The 15,941-nt window shown below is 50.4% G+C and overlaps 1 protein-coding gene across 1 annotated transcript; it reads right to left on the minus strand.

The window, feature by feature from the left end:
• Nucleotides 1-1,064: 1,064 nt before the first annotated feature.
• OAZ2 (ornithine decarboxylase antizyme 2) lies at nt 1,065-15,661 on the minus strand. The gene is given in 6 exon segments (XM_074155569.1): nt 1,065-2,522; nt 4,343-4,428; nt 6,180-6,355; nt 12,152-12,232; nt 12,234-12,309; nt 15,642-15,661. Coding segments are annotated over 6 exon segments (573 nt in total). The 3' UTR covers nt 1,065-2,388.
• Nucleotides 15,662-15,941: the final 280 nt, after the last annotated feature.

The raw sequence follows: 15,941 nt of genomic DNA on the forward strand, positions 1-15,941 counted from the left end.
TGATTTTTTTTTTTTTTTTTTTTGCAGGGCGGGGGGAGGGGAGGTCCCCATCTCTGGGGCATCTGAGGAGGCTTAAGCAGAGATGCTGCTCCTGGTGCCAAGCTCATCGGTCCGTGGCCACCAAGGCTGTGGTGGGGTGGCCCTGTGGGGCACGAGATCCTGCCCACACCCCCAGCTCACCTTGGGGATGCTGCTGCCAAGCTCAGCCGAGACAATTTGTGTCAGAACCCTCACCCCAGGCTCAAACCCCTGGGCACCACCAGTGGGCAGCTGCCCCACAGCCCACCAGGGTCCTGACCCACACCCATCTCCATCATCGCTCCCTTCCGGGGGGGCTGGTGTGCCACAGGGCAGAGCTTGGCTCCTTCAGCTGGGCCCAGGAGGCAGCACCCAGAGAGCAGAAGCACTTGATTTTTCAAGGCAGTATTTCTGAAAACCTTCAGTGAGCTGAGACCTCTACCTTTGCCCACACTCAGTTGAGCCAGGGCAGGAGAGTATTTGGTACTTGCCAGAGAAGCACACGCACAGGCCCAGCCTCGTGAGGTTCATCCTCACTCCTGTGACCAGGACCTTATACTTCACCAGTAAATTTTACCAGTAAGGAAGGAGCAAAGTGGTTCCCAGCCCATCTCATCAGGGCTGTTCTCGTAGATGAGCACCATGGGGTGGCAGCAGGGCCCTGGAGCAGAAACACCCACCAGCCCGGGGAAGGGGTGGGGGGAGGGGGGCAGGGGCAGAGAGCAGCTCCAGCTGCAAGAAAAGATAAAATTTGGTATTTCAAAAGCCAGAACTAGAAATCAGCATTATTGCAGGGAGGGAATAGGTGCAGGGTCTCCTCTGTCCCCACGCTGCACCTGTAGCAGGGACAGGAGGGCCCATGCCTGGGGCAGAGCCGCAGCTGGCGCTAGAGGGGCTGATGGCCCCACCGTAAAAGCAGAGATGTTTCCAGAGTGCAGCCTCCAATTTTAAACCAGACTTTGGATTTAACACCCCACTGATGAGGGCACAGAAGCACCAGCCCTGTGATTTCATTGGAGGGGAAGGAGGGAAGAAGAGACACAAACTTTAAGATGATTTATTCACACAAACTTGTATCCCAGCCCCACCTCTCTCCCCGAGACAGAAAACACCGACCGTGACGTTTATGGAATGGCTCGGCTTCAGCTTTTAACAAAATCCTTCACAGAAGGGTGAGAGCACAACAAAGCACATAAGGATGAGTCCACGTGCAAGCAGCCAAGCCAGGCTGGAGCTTGGGGCACAGCGTGTGAATACCCCCCCCCCCCACCTCTGTGGCCTCCAGCCCAGTTACAGCCCCACAGCACCGCAACAGGAGCACAACCTCATTCTGCAGCACTACAAGGGGCAGGATTGAAACGGGAGCTGCTGCCAGCACTCCCAGTCAGGGGGAGCATCCCACCGCAACCAGCAGAGCCCTCGTCCTCACCCGCCCCGCACACCCCCCTGCTTTGGTTTGGACACAGCCCTCAGCCCCCGTGTCTTTGGAAAGGCGAGGAGGAAGAACAACAGTGACAGCCCCAGGCCCGCTCCTTACCCCTCCTCGGGCTGAAGGCCTGAGCTTTTTTGGCTCTTTGGACCATCGCACTGCAGGCAGGTAAGGAAACGTCCCCCCCCCCCCCCCCCAGCAGAGTCTTGGCTCTCTGAAACCACGGCAGCACCACAGGAGGCCACCACAGGCTCTGCTCCTTGCAAATAAGCAGCCCCAGCTGTGTGAGGTTCATCTGAATGCCCCTTTTATTGAACGCTGTGAGAGTGCAGTGGTAACATTGAACAGAGTTAAGACTGCTGAAAACAAAAGCTGGAAGAGCAAATAGTTAAAAAAAAAAAGGGAAAAAGAAAAAGGTTAGACCAGTTAAAACAGCATCAGTTGCCCCAAAGCAGAGACACCCGGGGATTTTAATGTAGTGTTAAAGGTTAAACTTGAGCACGTCTCCTCCACATGCCTAACACCCAAAACATGCCGCTGCTTAAGAGTCTGAGAAATAAGAAGGTGGTCTGTCAGAGGGGCGCGCACAGGGTGATGGGGACAGGACCCACACGGGTTTAGGAGTCAATAAAGCGTCTACTGCTGCGCTCCCTGCGCAGGGCCCGCGGCGAACACACCACACAGCTGCAGGGACAGAGCTCCTAGGCCAGTTCAGAAACATCTTCCATTTACTATTTGGTGATTACATGTGTGTATATATAGTTCTCTAGGCAACACATTTCAATGAGATAGTCAACTCTGAGGATACACAGGCCAATCTAACAATGAGAAATGCAGTTTCAGTCCAACAGAAGCTTGTTTTCCCTTTCCTCAAGAAAGGAGAAGTAACCCTCTCTCCCCTCAACAGCATTTTCAGGTCACACCGGGGTCCCCCGCCGCAGCTATTCTTCGTCAGAGGAAGAGTTCTGATCCAGGGGGTACACCATGAACATCACGTCTGGCCGCGATGGGACAGAGGGGTGACCAGGCCTCACGATTTCAAAGCCCAAGAAGCTGAATGTCTTCAGGAGTGGAGCTAGCAAAGAGAAGGAAATCTGTTACCAGCAGGAATAACCCTCTGTACCTGCACCACCCCAGAAGCCACAAATACCGAAGTGCACCGAACGCCCTCTGTGAGCGCATCCAGAGCTTCCTGCGCAGAAAGAAACCGCTTTACCACAACAGCCCTCTCGAATAAGATGCCTCGTCCCTTCCTGTGTTCATCTCAGCTGCTCCTAAGCACAAAGCGGATTGCAGTTGTGCAGCAGAGAAGGTTCATCCACGTTTAACCTGCAATGTCTGTTCTATCCCTTCTGGAACAGTGACGGGGGTATCTACCTGCACCAGCCGCACAGACACGTGCTCCCGGGACACACGTGGCCATCCCGCAGCACCTCACAGGTTTTTACTTAAGTGGGTCCCAGCACCCTTTGAGCCCTGTAAGAGGGTGAGACAGCAGCGAACAGGAACCTATTGACTCAGGGTGTAGGTAGGAACTCGCTGTCTCCATGAGGAGGGCCTGGAGCTCAGTGGAAACTCAAGAGAGCTCAGCACAGCTTGGTGCGGTCCCCAGGACAGCCACCACGGGTGACACACAGAAATTCCCAGCAGGGTCACTCCAGAGGCCACACACAGCCCTTGTCTCAGCCAGCCAAGGGTATATTACACAGCGACTGGATGCACAGAGCGCTCCCTTCCCTGTGACCTGTGAAAGTTACCCGGGAGCAGCACCTAATCTCCATGGCTCCTTCTGATAATCAGCTTCCAGCCACTGAGTGCTCACACAGAGCAGCTCCTGCATATTTTTAAGACAGCACTGAATTTCAGCTGCACAGATGAGGACCTGGGATGTGGAATGCTCCAGAACTCATACAAATAAGCCAGTTCCAAGGGCAACACATAGCCCATTTTTAAAATCAAAACCAGTATCAGGTGTTTCCTGTAACCAGCCACAGCGGGGGTCACCTCCATGACCTGTGGTGGTGGTGGTGACATCACAGCAAGGACTTAATCTGAGAATTATTCTTGGCATCATAACACAGAGTGATATCTTCCCGGGCTCAGCACAGCTTAGCTCTAATAATGTGCTTTGTGTCAGAGAAGACAGTGCAGCTTGTGAGGCAGCAGAGTAAAATTAGAATTAAGGTTTGAATTACTCCTGCCATGCCAATTGCTTGGTTACTGGCCTGCATCTGGTAAGATTTAAAGCGACACATCCATACCCTAGTACTTCACCACAAATCTCCTCAAACCTCCATGCTGTAATCACCCATCCAACACATCTATCTTTAGATGCTAATGCAGCCAGGCTCCTTAAGCCATAAGCATCTATAGCTGGGGTGAGGATTACCTGTAGGTCTAGGAAGGGCAAAAGTGCAGGGCGATCTTTAAAAAGCAGATGAACATCAGGACAACAAGCTACAAGAGTTCATCTCCCACATAATAACCTCTCCCTGTTTTCTCCTTGCAAATCACAGAAGCCTGGTGCCAAACAGACACCTTCACTCCTTACCAAAGGAGAAACGTTAACCAATTTCTGGACAAAAAAATATTCCAAGTTCCTCAGGAGCAGCTTTCTGTGTGAGAGTCCTAGTAATACTGTGACCGCAGGATAGCAAAGCAACCCACTGGAGAACCAGAGTGTTCCCTCTGCCTTAGTCTCAAGAAAGGGCTTATTTCTTCCATGAGAAACTATTTCTACTTTGTAAGAACAACATGCAAATTAAGCATGTAACATTTCCTGCAGTGGGAAGCGTCCCGTGGAGCCCTGCCTGGGGATAACCAGATTTTGATCCAGCTTCAGCAGCGCCGGTTTAGGTCTAGGGATCAAACCCGACAGCAGGCACGAGTTCTCACCTCTATCTTCTCTGCTTTTTCTGAAGCAAATAAAGACATAGTTTGCTTTCATTTTTTCTTCAGCAAATTCCAACAGTGCTGATAACCTGCCATGGAGGAAGAAGACAATAGAACATCAGCTTTAGGAAGTCCTGTCCTGAGGAAGCCTCCAAGCATTATCAACTGTTTTGATGTTTTCAGGCAGAAAAATGACTTGTTTACAGACCCCTTCCAGCAAACAATGGGCGCTGAAACAATGGGCTTCCTGCTGTGCTCCCCAGCCCCACTGAACTTGGAGCCATCCTCTCACCCCACAAGTTCCTGTCCTCGGCACCTGCATGCCAGCGCGCATGAACACCCATCCCCACCAGACAGGGGTTTTGGACAGACCCTTCGTACAGGGGAAGCTGGACGTTGCAGCTGATCCCCAGCCAGGCTACATCCCCTCCACTGGCAACATACACCAGGGGACCTGCAAGTTCTGCGCTTGGTGGGAAGGGAAAACAAACCAACAAAAGCTCATGCCAGGCAGGAGAGAAGCGAAAAACATCACTGAAGGAGCACGTGCAGCGGCAAAGCTGTTTCCTGAGTACATCAGCTGGATGGCACAGCTGACACACCCCCAATCTGGGCTTCCTGCCTTTCCAGCTGAATTATTTCTGCCACCTCCTGATGGAAGCGGCACAGAATCAACCCCTGGCTGAGCCCCGGGGATCGCACAGCAGAGCCCTTACTGTCACAGTAGCCATTTACGATGCAGGCTGCCAGAGCAGGGACAAACAGGGCGTCAATCGACATATAATTAAACAGCCATCAGCGAGACTGAAGTGCAGCGAGGGAGATTAAATTTGCAAGTGTTTTGTTAATATGGTAACGAACTATTTTAATTATAGCCTCTACTAGGCTGTTTTACCTAGCTAAAAATAATCTTACAAAATTGCGCTTTAAGTCACGATGACACAGGCAGGTAAACACCCTCCTCCCAGAAGAAGCCACTCCCGGGAGAGCAAGCGCTTGGGCAGCTAAAGGATTTACAGCCCAACTGAAGAAATTACACAAACCTTTATCTGGACTCAAGAGTCAAGTGAGACAAGTGTGAGACAGCAACAATACTGGCATTTACTGAAGGTGCACAGTGAGGGTTTTTTGTTTTTCTTAATTAGCTTGTGTCATTTACAGATGAAGCCTACTTGGAGATTTAGGAGGACTTGAGAGCGCTCTGCAGAGGAATCCAGTTCACATCCACATCTCGGCAGCAGCGCTCACCGCCACCAGAGATCTCTGGCAAAGCACTTGGCAGGAAGGAGCTGCTCTGGAAGCTGCGTTTACACAAACTTCCCAGAGCAGAGCTGTCTGGACAAAACACTCCCGTATTCTGCCAACAGAGAAAAATCAGAGACTCTGGCAGAGCCCAGCGCCTGTGCGGCAACACTCCAAGAGCAGATCCACCTACTGATGAGAAGGAGCGAATCAATATAATGGAGTTTTTTTTCCCCTGAAAGAAAGGAAGACACCTGCCAAAACAAGCTTGCCAAGTGGCTGGCAGAACAAAAATCAGAGAAAGGCTTGTAGATTTTCCATACCAAAGTATGCAAAGAATCACTCCGCTCATTTATTGCTTACTTTTCATTAGCATGGGCACTCAAGAAAACAGTAACCGATCTGAAATGATCCCCATGGGGGAAGAAAATATGGAGGACTAACAGGAGGACAGTTCTCTGGGGAACAGGGAATAAGGACATACTCCAGATACAGAAACCAGGAGCAGAGCTGCTGTACACACAGCCCGTTCTCCCCATGCAGGCAGAGCCCTGCTCCCTGCAGAGCCACAGACACAGCTCTGGGATCCTGAACTTACCCTTCTTTGCTCCCATCAGCTAATAATCCGTCAGGGATTTCCACGAAGAGGCTCTGATTAGAGAGCACGGCATCCCAGGAGGAGGTCTTCACCTCTGTAACCTTGTACTGGAAATGGACAATATGAGGCTTCCCTTCGTGCACTGGGACATCTTGGTTAACAGTGATCTTCTCGTCCTGTGCAGGGATGAAGGAGAGCTCAGGAAACGGGCTTTAGGGTTAAAACTGTCTAGGAGATTGCAGACCAAAAATCTAAGCGATTGTGCTTCAACGAGTGTGCAGAGGGACTGTGTTTTCAATGGGACCAGTGTGTGTCCACAGTTTCAGCCTGTAATTAAAATTCACCACCATGAGACTCACCACAGCTCATGAAGGTGTGCAAACTCACCTGCAAGCTCATGGCTGAGTCTCCGTGCTCTAAACAAGTGTGTGGTTAAGAGCTACTGTTCTGAACTACCCGCAATACCTTGCTTTTAGTCTATCCTAACACAAAAATAAAGAACAAAAAAGTGAATGCTCCTCTGGCTGGTTATAACATAGAACTATAGAGATGCAAATGCAAAATAAATGGGGTTACAGTTTTACTAAGAAGAACATTATACATTTCCCTTCCCCTTTCGCCATCTCAGGGACGCACCACAACGAGCACTGACCTGGCAGTGATTTTTCTAGTCATGTCTCCCTGTTCAAGGGAATGCAATTTTGTGTATTTCCATTATATTAAATTTCTGGGTAGTGAGAGTCCATTCATTCACTGCAGGTCCCAGCCACATCTTTGAAGGGAGGGTCATGAACTACCCTTCAAAGGGCAGAACTTGAACCAACAGGCTGGAAAAGCATCTGCTGCCACATTCTGACCAATTTCATTGTCTCCCCAATCTCCAACACAGTCTTTTTGTTCGAGGGATGACACAAATTGCTTTCCCAGATTTTACAACCAACTAGTCCGGCAAATGGTTTGCCTCCTGGTACGAGGGAGGGAAATACACAGAGCAGAGAGAATCCCAGACCAGACAGAAGCTACACGGATTTGAAGATTGTGATGAGGTCTTTTCCAGAGACCACAAATGTACACGTCCTTCTCCAACACTGCACTAACCAGAATGCCAAGCTTGCAGCCCGCCTCGCATTCAGCTCAGCAATTCCTAGAAAACGATTTAGTGGTTTAACTCCATCCCTCCTCCCGACAATTTTTGCAGGCAGTTGGCTTGCCCAGTAATGATTTCCACATTGCACTGCAAAGAGCCCCAGTGAAACGACAAAGAAATGCATTAGGCTCCTGGGTTAACGCTGTGAAGTGCAGCAGGAGCTGAGCTGCTCCCATCTACTTGTTTCCAGGCTCATGCGTATGGACCCTCTCACATTTACAAAGTCACCTGCACAGCTCTGAAGGGCAGAAGGCAACAGATAACACAAGCCATGTCTGCTCTATTTCCAAGTCACAGGAATGCCTGGGAAAGCCGCCTGCCGCTCTCTCTTCAGCAGCATCAACAAGTCGTGTGGGAGGTGGTTCACTCCATCGGGTCATTGCATGAGCGACCGTCCAGCCTCCAGGCATTTTATTTTACCAGGGTGATTAATTCAACAGCTCATGATGAGCTCTTGGCTGGACTGACACTGAGACAAGCGACATCGCTGCAGAGATAGCACCTCCCCAGACCAGGTCTAATAAATGCTTGTAGTGATGTATACTCATCTCTGACCATAACACCCCCAGGCAGCTAGTACAGCAAAGAAAACAGCCCAGTTCGGGTCCGCAGTGAAGAAGCATTTACACAATGGGCAGGACAAACCCATCGGCAGCCAACGGTGCCCAGTTTGAGGGTGAGAGACTCCTCAGTATCACTGCTTTTCAAGCAGGTGCTTTCTTGTGGGTATTTTAAGCTACTAAGGTAAAAGCATCACTGAAAGACCAGTAGTTCCACAAAAACATCTCCGAGAATCTGAACATCTCCTCAAGCCTGTGTCCCACTGCTTTAATTCCTGTTACCACATGTATTAAAATAGATCCCTCTTGGTTTGACTATTGTGACAAGCAAGAAACCATGGAGTATGTTAATGCTGGTGACCCCATGCAAATCGGGAACTGCCTGGCTTTGGTAACCAGAGCAGAGGAAGCTGCCGTTTGTTTAAAGCCCACAAAGATTAGCTGAAAAACAAGTTTACACTTCATCAGAATAAATATCCTGTAGGAAATAAGTTTATTCATTGAGTTTGAAAGAAGTTTCTGAGGTTGCGCCTGCTGTCAGGTTTTACTGCAGCTCTATGCCAACCCACTGACAGCTGCTCAGCTGAAGTCAGGCTGCTGCTGCTAAAGCTGCCACAGAGCCCACAGCAAGAGGCAGATTTGAGCCCAGCACTACAGAGGTGTACTTAAAAAACCAAAACCAAACCAAGGGGATTATATGCACATCCTTCACCAGTGACTTCATATGAGCCTTTTACAGTTGTTCTTACTGGGCAGAAAGTGTCTCTGTTTCAGAAAAGATCCTTCTCTCAAGAAAAGCTCACAGATGCTTCTTTTCTTATACATCGTGAAAGTAAAACCAGGGTGAGCAAAGCTGAGAAAAGCAGGCTGGGAGGCACACAAATGCATTTGTGCGGGGCGACTGGCAGGAGCCTGCAAGAGGAGGGGAAAAGCTGTCCCAGCCTCCTGGCTTAGCCATTCTTTCACCAGAAGTTACGCCCTGCACTCCAAACCTAACAAGGTTTTTCCACTTAAGAGCCCCCTAATGCGACAGCCCACGAACCAAAGGCAGCATAACCGCAGGGATTAAGAGAAGCAGCTCCCCCGGTTCAGTGGGAATTACGTTTACACAGTCTGTCTTGGGCAGCTGATATTTTATTTCTAGGCATCAAAATAGAGACAGCAAGATGCCGGGGAGAGAAGCTGTTCCTGTGAAGCAGCAGCCCAGAACTCTTTGGAAGCTGCTCAAAGCAAAATCCTGATTACGCAACAAATGTTCGGTTTTAGTTCACCCCTGCAAAATTGTCCCACCATGCTATTGCATGGAAAAAACCCACACCAGGGTTATCTTTTACACACAGCTGCCTAAACCACTGGCTCCCTAGCCATGGGCTCCATTTCAGCAAAGTAAAGCCACAAAGACCAGATTCCACTTGGTTACAATTCATTGAGCACAAGATTTTCCAACCCAGCCACACTCAGATGTCCCGAGAAGGACAGGGGAAGGCCCCTACATGCTGGCAGAGACAGAAGAAAGGATGTTCTGGTCTTGGCCATGGCCAAGTGACTCGAGAAAGCCATGTAAGCAGCCTGCTGCTGGCATGTGCTACACCTGCAGCCTCCTGCCAACTCTGCCAGCCAGAGCACGTCCCAGCTGCGCAGCACCAATGCCGATCACTGCTGCATTCCCAGCTCCAGTAAAGCTCCCTCAATGAAAGGCTGAGTATTAAGTCTCTTAATGCAAAAATCCCAACCGCTATAGGGAGCCCCAGCTGCTTAATTCATGGCGCAGTTGTATCCGAGCAGGGCGCTGCACACTCCAGAGAGGGCACGCTCATTCAGAAAGGTCATCCCTTGAACTAGAAGAGCTGATACAGCTGGAAAAAGTACTTAAGCTTTTAGGTCCAGATGCTGTTCCAGGTCACACTGAAGCTTCCCGGCTGAAAAGCTCAGCCTGATGTAACGACAGCACTGCTAGATTGAGCGGGCAACAGAGAGAGTCCCAGTGACCCCTGTCTGAGGTTGGACTTTAAACCACCAGGCAACACGGCCCACTCTGCTCAAGGATGAACCATGTTACAGAAGGGGCTGGTTTTCTGACAGGTTCTGCTAGGTTTTGTCAGCAACACACCCAGACAGAATTATATCCATATTTCTGGGATGCAGCTCTCTAGATGACATCCCCACAGGCAGCAGCCCCTGCCCACGCCCCACTGCCAACAGCTTCTGTGCCAATTGGAGTCATACTGAAACCAAACACTTCAAAACCTCCAAACAGTGATTCTTTCCACCAGCATCTGCCCCACGTTGAGACTATTTTCTGCCCTTGGACCTCACCTGGTGCATACATAAGGCTTGACAAAGCTGGTCTGCAGGAGTTTAAGTTGCAGGGCCCCCTATTTCTCATCCCCTCCCACCCAGAGGGAATTCATTATTTGTCCTGACCCCTCTCAAAGCTATTTATGTATCTTCTTTATCTAACAGGAAGCCCCGTTGTGTTCTTTGCTACCTCTCTGCTGCTTCTTTGGTGGATGAGAAGCTCAACATGAGCTGGCAATGTGTACTGGCAGCCCAGAAAGCCAACTGCATCCTGGGCTGCATCAAGAGAAGTGTGGCCAGCAGGTCACGGGAGGTGATTCTACCCCTCTACTCTGCGCATGTGAGACCCCACCTGGAATACGGTGTCCAGCTTTGGAGTCCTCAACACAGGAAGGACATGGACCTGTTGGAACGGGCCCAGTGGAGGGCCACGAAAATGATCAGAGGGATGGAGCACCTCCCGTACGAAGACAGGCTGAGAGAGCTGGGGTTGTTCAGCCTGGAGAAGAGAAGGCTCTGGGGAGACCTCATAGCAGCCTTCCAATATCTGAAGGGAGCCTACAGGAGAGCCAGAGAGGGATTCTTTGTCAGGAGATGTAGTGACAGGACAAGGGGTAATGGTTTTAAATTGGAAGAGAGGAGATTTAGATTAGATATTAGGAAGAAATTCTTTACTGTGAGGGTGGTGAGGCACTGGAACAGGTTGCCCAGGGAAGCTGTGGATGCCCCATCCCTGGAAGTGTTTAAGGCCAGGCTGGACGGGGCTTTGAACAACCTGCTCTAGCGGAGGTGTCCCTGCCCAGGGCAGGGGGGTTGGAACTCGATGATCTTTAAGGTCCCTTCCAACTCTAACCATTCTATGATTCTACGATTCTTGGGATTTCATACCCCTCTAACATCAACTCAACAGTATTAAGCTGATGTTAGATTATTAAGAGGCTACAGAGGTTGACATTTATTCACAAGGTAAGTGGGCGAGGCACCTGCTAAAAATTCACCAAGGCTGCATTAAAGCAGCCTTTGAAAGCAGCCACGAGGTCTGTGATTCTCTCACAAATTTAAAGAGGAGACTTTGGTAGCTGTGACCCAAAAGGGCCTCTATCTTTTCATCATATAAAGTCTGTGTGCCACCCACGGGGTAATTAAAAATCAAGTCTAACACCTATGACAACACTCCTGCCTGAACAGCCAAATTTGCAAGCTTAGCATAAACTTAGGCTACCTCATCTGATAGAACTTTACTCCCTGGCTTGTGGAAAAGTCACCCCTGGCCCAACACAAAGCTGCACAAGTGCCAAATATCCTACAGCAAGGAACAGCCAGGTCTCCTCATCCAAAAGCCGAAAGGAAAGGTGCCGTAGATTGAAACGGGCCAAAAAATGAGAGCGATAGAGATCCACATGCTCCTAAGCAAGTCTGCAGATGCAAGGCCTTCCTGATCTTGCCTCATCCTATGCACATGTTCTAGAAACGTTCCCATCTGAGGTGGACGGCCGCCTCACCCTTTCATGAGATCAGGAGTTACTCCGTACATCAGTTCAGGCAGCTCCCAGGCGCCAGCAGCTCTACCTTCCAGACCAGGGCACAGGAAAGAGCTTATCAACCATTCTCTTTCTGCATTTCACCTTTCTGCTTCCCGCTTCCTCTTTTTGCAAGGCATTCGAGAAGCTGCATGCGGAGGCAGCGTTATCAAACCCTGAAACAATCGCCCAAACAGACCTCTGGGAACAGGGCTAATGAATTATTTGCTGCACACCTTTGAAAAAAAAGGTCTCTCATTTCTTAATAAACAGGTGATATTTAAGCAGGAGAGCGCTGCAGGCAGCTCAGCGATCTGCTAACAGACTCGCTGGAAAATTAACTGTTCTCCCCCTTATTATTTGCATTTATTCCCATCAGACGGCAAAAGGAACCAAACAGTTGCAACACGGGTACAGCTCATTACTTAGACGTCAGATCTTTCTCACCTTATATATCAGAGCTGAAAGAGAAGGATCCCTGCTACCCCCTCGCCCACCGGGGATCTTCGACAGTGGGTGAGGGGCATCAGGAGCACCACAGAGGCCCTGGAACGATGTGCCTGCAGCACTGCAGCTGGGGACAGTTACTCAAAGGCAGAATACTACTGCAAGAAAAAAAAGAGAGAACAGCAGGTTACTTCAGCCGGGATCGCATTTCAGATGCTACACCTCCTCATGACCCCAAACCACTCGTATCCCCGCTCCTCCGCAGCGCATCAAAGGCAGCTATCAGGGTTTTACCATCCAGACATCTACATCAGAAACACTTGCTGCCCGACTGGTATCGGAAACCAGAGGTGTTTTGTTAGAAACGGAGGAGGGGCTTTGCAGCCGAGAGCAGGGAGAGTGCTGAGCAATCTCACGCTAATAAGGGCCGCCTGGAAGTCTGCCAATAGCAGATGGCTGGAAACGCATGACCAGATGAGCACACATTTTCTATAGACAAATATCTACAAATAGATCAACGGGACCCAGAAGGAGGAGGTTTTAAGTTTCACGTTTTCAAAACGAGGAAGAGCAAAAGGGCCAGTTCTTTAGATATTTTCAACAGGCTCTACAACGTCCGAGTTGACATTTTTACATACAAATGAAACATCATAGAAGCATCCTTCATGCCAACCCTAAAAATTACAGGTTCACCCCACAGATCTACTTTTACAAGCAAGAAAATAAGTTTCCCTTGCAGTTTTTAAGTTTGTTTGGATGTCCTACATGTGGTCTTTCAGGATCACTTTGAACACCGGCTTTAATATCTGCCCTAGCTTCTAGAAAGTTTATGAAAGCAAATTATTTTACTTCTGGAGCACTGCTCCCTTTATCAGTACCACAAAAGCTCTTTGCTGAGGCACAGCATAGCACTGGTATATTCCTCTAACAAAGTCTGCAAAAGCAACGTAGAGAAACCAGTCATTCCCCAGTGTTCCCATTACGAAAGACACCAGTGCAAAGCTATGTAAACATCACCAAAATAAAGGAGAATTTGAGAGTTTTCAACAAGCACACAGAGCGAGGAGCAAGGCTACAGGGTACAGCCTCTGTAGATGTACTGACAACTTACTGTCTTGGCCTAGAACTTCTCACTTGAGCTGATCCCAAGACAGTGTTTTTGTACTCTTAATCCCCCTTCACGAGGGAACTGGCTTAAGTATCCAAGGATCGAGTACCGAGCTGCGCCATCAGAATCACCCAAATTGCCTCTACAGTATGCTGGAACTTACACCAGACTGCAAACAAACTCCAGAAATTTGGCATTTCTGTATGCCAAAAAGTAACTCGCAAACGCAGTTACGACACAGGCAGAATTTGTGAAGAACTTGGCTTGCCACCTCATACCAAAATAATCTTTCTACAGGAAACACAAATATTCTTCCTCCACATATTTCCTCCTCCTCCGGGATCGCTAGACTGGGCTCTTCAGCAGCACTCCCGTGTGCCACAGGCTGTTTAAACACACTAGGAAAATATATTAAGCAGTTGTAGGGAAGATGTCTCAGGGCAGAGCCCTTCGCACACATGCTCAGTGGAGTTCTGTATTAATACAGTCCCTCCTCGCAGCATGGCTGGGGCTATCAATGGACCAGTGTGTATTCAGTAGTAGTGGATGTTGAGAGCATGACAAAGCACTTTGCTGTGCAGTTCCCCACCCCCAGAAAGCTGTTGGCAGCTTTGTTATTCCCTTCCCTCCTCCCCTCTCCCCCCAGTCAACAATGTACTATTGATAGCTCTCTCCAACTTGTGGCCAAGGCATCAAGAAGCTGGATAATGAAGTGTAGTTGTGGGGGAAAAAAAAAAAAAAAAAAAAAAAGAAAACAGAACGAGGCTGTAGTTTCCATGCAAAGCAGTTCAAGTCACTTCCCAGTTTTGCTTCCTCTGGCACATACAGAAGTCAAAACACAAGACCCCTTCAGCTGCTGAGCCCTGCCTGCAGCACTGGGGCTTCCCATAGCCCAGACCTGCATGAAGCCACCATCCTGCCCCAAAACTCCACAGCAGCAGCCAGCCTGGGTCCCCACACAGGGCAGCAGCATCAGGCCACACTGGGGAGCCAGCCCCTGTAGGGGGCACAGATTATAAAGGGGGTTTCCTTCCTCCAGAGGTGCGTTAGCACCCTGGAAAGAAGTTCAGGCAAGTGCCCGAAAAACTCTGATCCCTTCACATATCTGTGCATGAGCAGCCCACTGTGGCTCTGCTCCCTGAGGCCTGTTCATCGCTTAAAAATTAGGATTGTGCTCCCTTCCAGCCTCTCTTCTCTTGTGAGAAGCTGCTTTCCAGCAGCTTGGTTGAGACGAAGATGCATTTAGCTCACCAAGGGCCTTTCCCTGAAGAAACTCCCTTCTTGACCGAGCCCTGCCTGAAACGGGAGCTGGAAGCAGGAGTACGTTTTCAGCCAGAGGGTATAATTTTAACTCGCTAAGCTTCCAGCGATCTCAACCTCGTGCCCTGTCCCTGGGAAGCGCAAAGGACAACTCGGCAACTTTTGAACCCCATCACGGCTGCTCTTCAACAGCCCTCGCACCTCAGACCCCAGCACTGCTCCCAGTCCACAACAACAACCAGCACCCGGGGGTCTAAAAGCTGCCCAGCTTGTTTTTTAGGGGTTTTATTTGTGCTGAACACTTAGACCCGATCAAAGGAGCCACACATCCCCTTGACGTTACAGAATTGAAGGGTTTTCTTGGGTTTTTTTCTTCTTTTTTGCCCCTTTTCAAAACAGGCTATTCAGATGCAGTTGCACTTAGGCCATAATCAGATAATATGCTGTCAGCCACTGCAAGTCATATATTAAGGCACCCGATTTAAGGAGCAGCTTGTAAATAACCATCTGATGAATACAGCATAGTTCAAGTATCTACCCTACACACTGCAGCCAAGAAAAAAAGCTTGGTTTATACACATCCTCCGGTCGCTTATCTACACAGCACGATAGGGGCTCAGGAAATGACACTTTTCAGACTCTAAACAAGGAACAGACACACAAGATAATCTGGCCAGCTGAGAAAAATACCCGCAAACCACGTAAATTCAGGCCTGTCAATAACCAACCTGCCAAGAAAAAAAAAAAAATATAAAAAAAATCACCTTTGCATAGGGATGCGCGGGGGCTGCAGGGAGGGACAGAGGGCACAAACCCTCCCGGGCGTTACAGGCTGATGAGCCAGAGGGTGCTGAGGTGATCCCATCCCACCCCAGCCCATTCTAACCTGTTCCAGCCCAGCCCACCCCACCCCTGCTGCACCCGCACGGGGACACCTTCCCCCCCCGGAAAGGGAGGCCCCGACGGGGATTTAACCCGGGAGAGGCGCAGAGCCCGCACTTCCACCCTCGCCTCAGCACCTGCCCGGCCCCCAGGCCCGGCCGCCGCCGCTCTGAGGGGCCGCGGCAGGCCGCAGGGCGGGCCCAACGGCGCGGGGAGGCCGGGCACCGCACTGCCACGCACCTGTCCTGGGTGTTTATCATCCTCGGCTCAGTCCTGGCTCCGGCTCGGCCCCGCTCAGCCCGCTCCGCTCCGCCGTCGCGCTCCGACTGACCGCGCCGCCCCGCCCACCCCGCGTCGTGCACGGCCCGGCCACGCCCCCACCCCGCAACCCCGCCCCGCGCCGCGCCGGGCAGCCTGGGAAACCGCCGCCCCAAACAAAGGCGCGCGGCGCGCCACACCGACCCGCTGCGCAGGCGCGTTGCGCTTCGCTCCCCCCCGCTTCAGTGACGCCCGCCCGGGACACGCGCGGAGGCGCTTGGG

This window comes from Numenius arquata, chromosome 11, assembly GCF_964106895.1.
Source record: "Numenius arquata chromosome 11, bNumArq3.hap1.1, whole genome shotgun sequence".
Taxonomy (NCBI): domain Eukaryota; kingdom Metazoa; phylum Chordata; class Aves; order Charadriiformes; family Scolopacidae; genus Numenius; species Numenius arquata.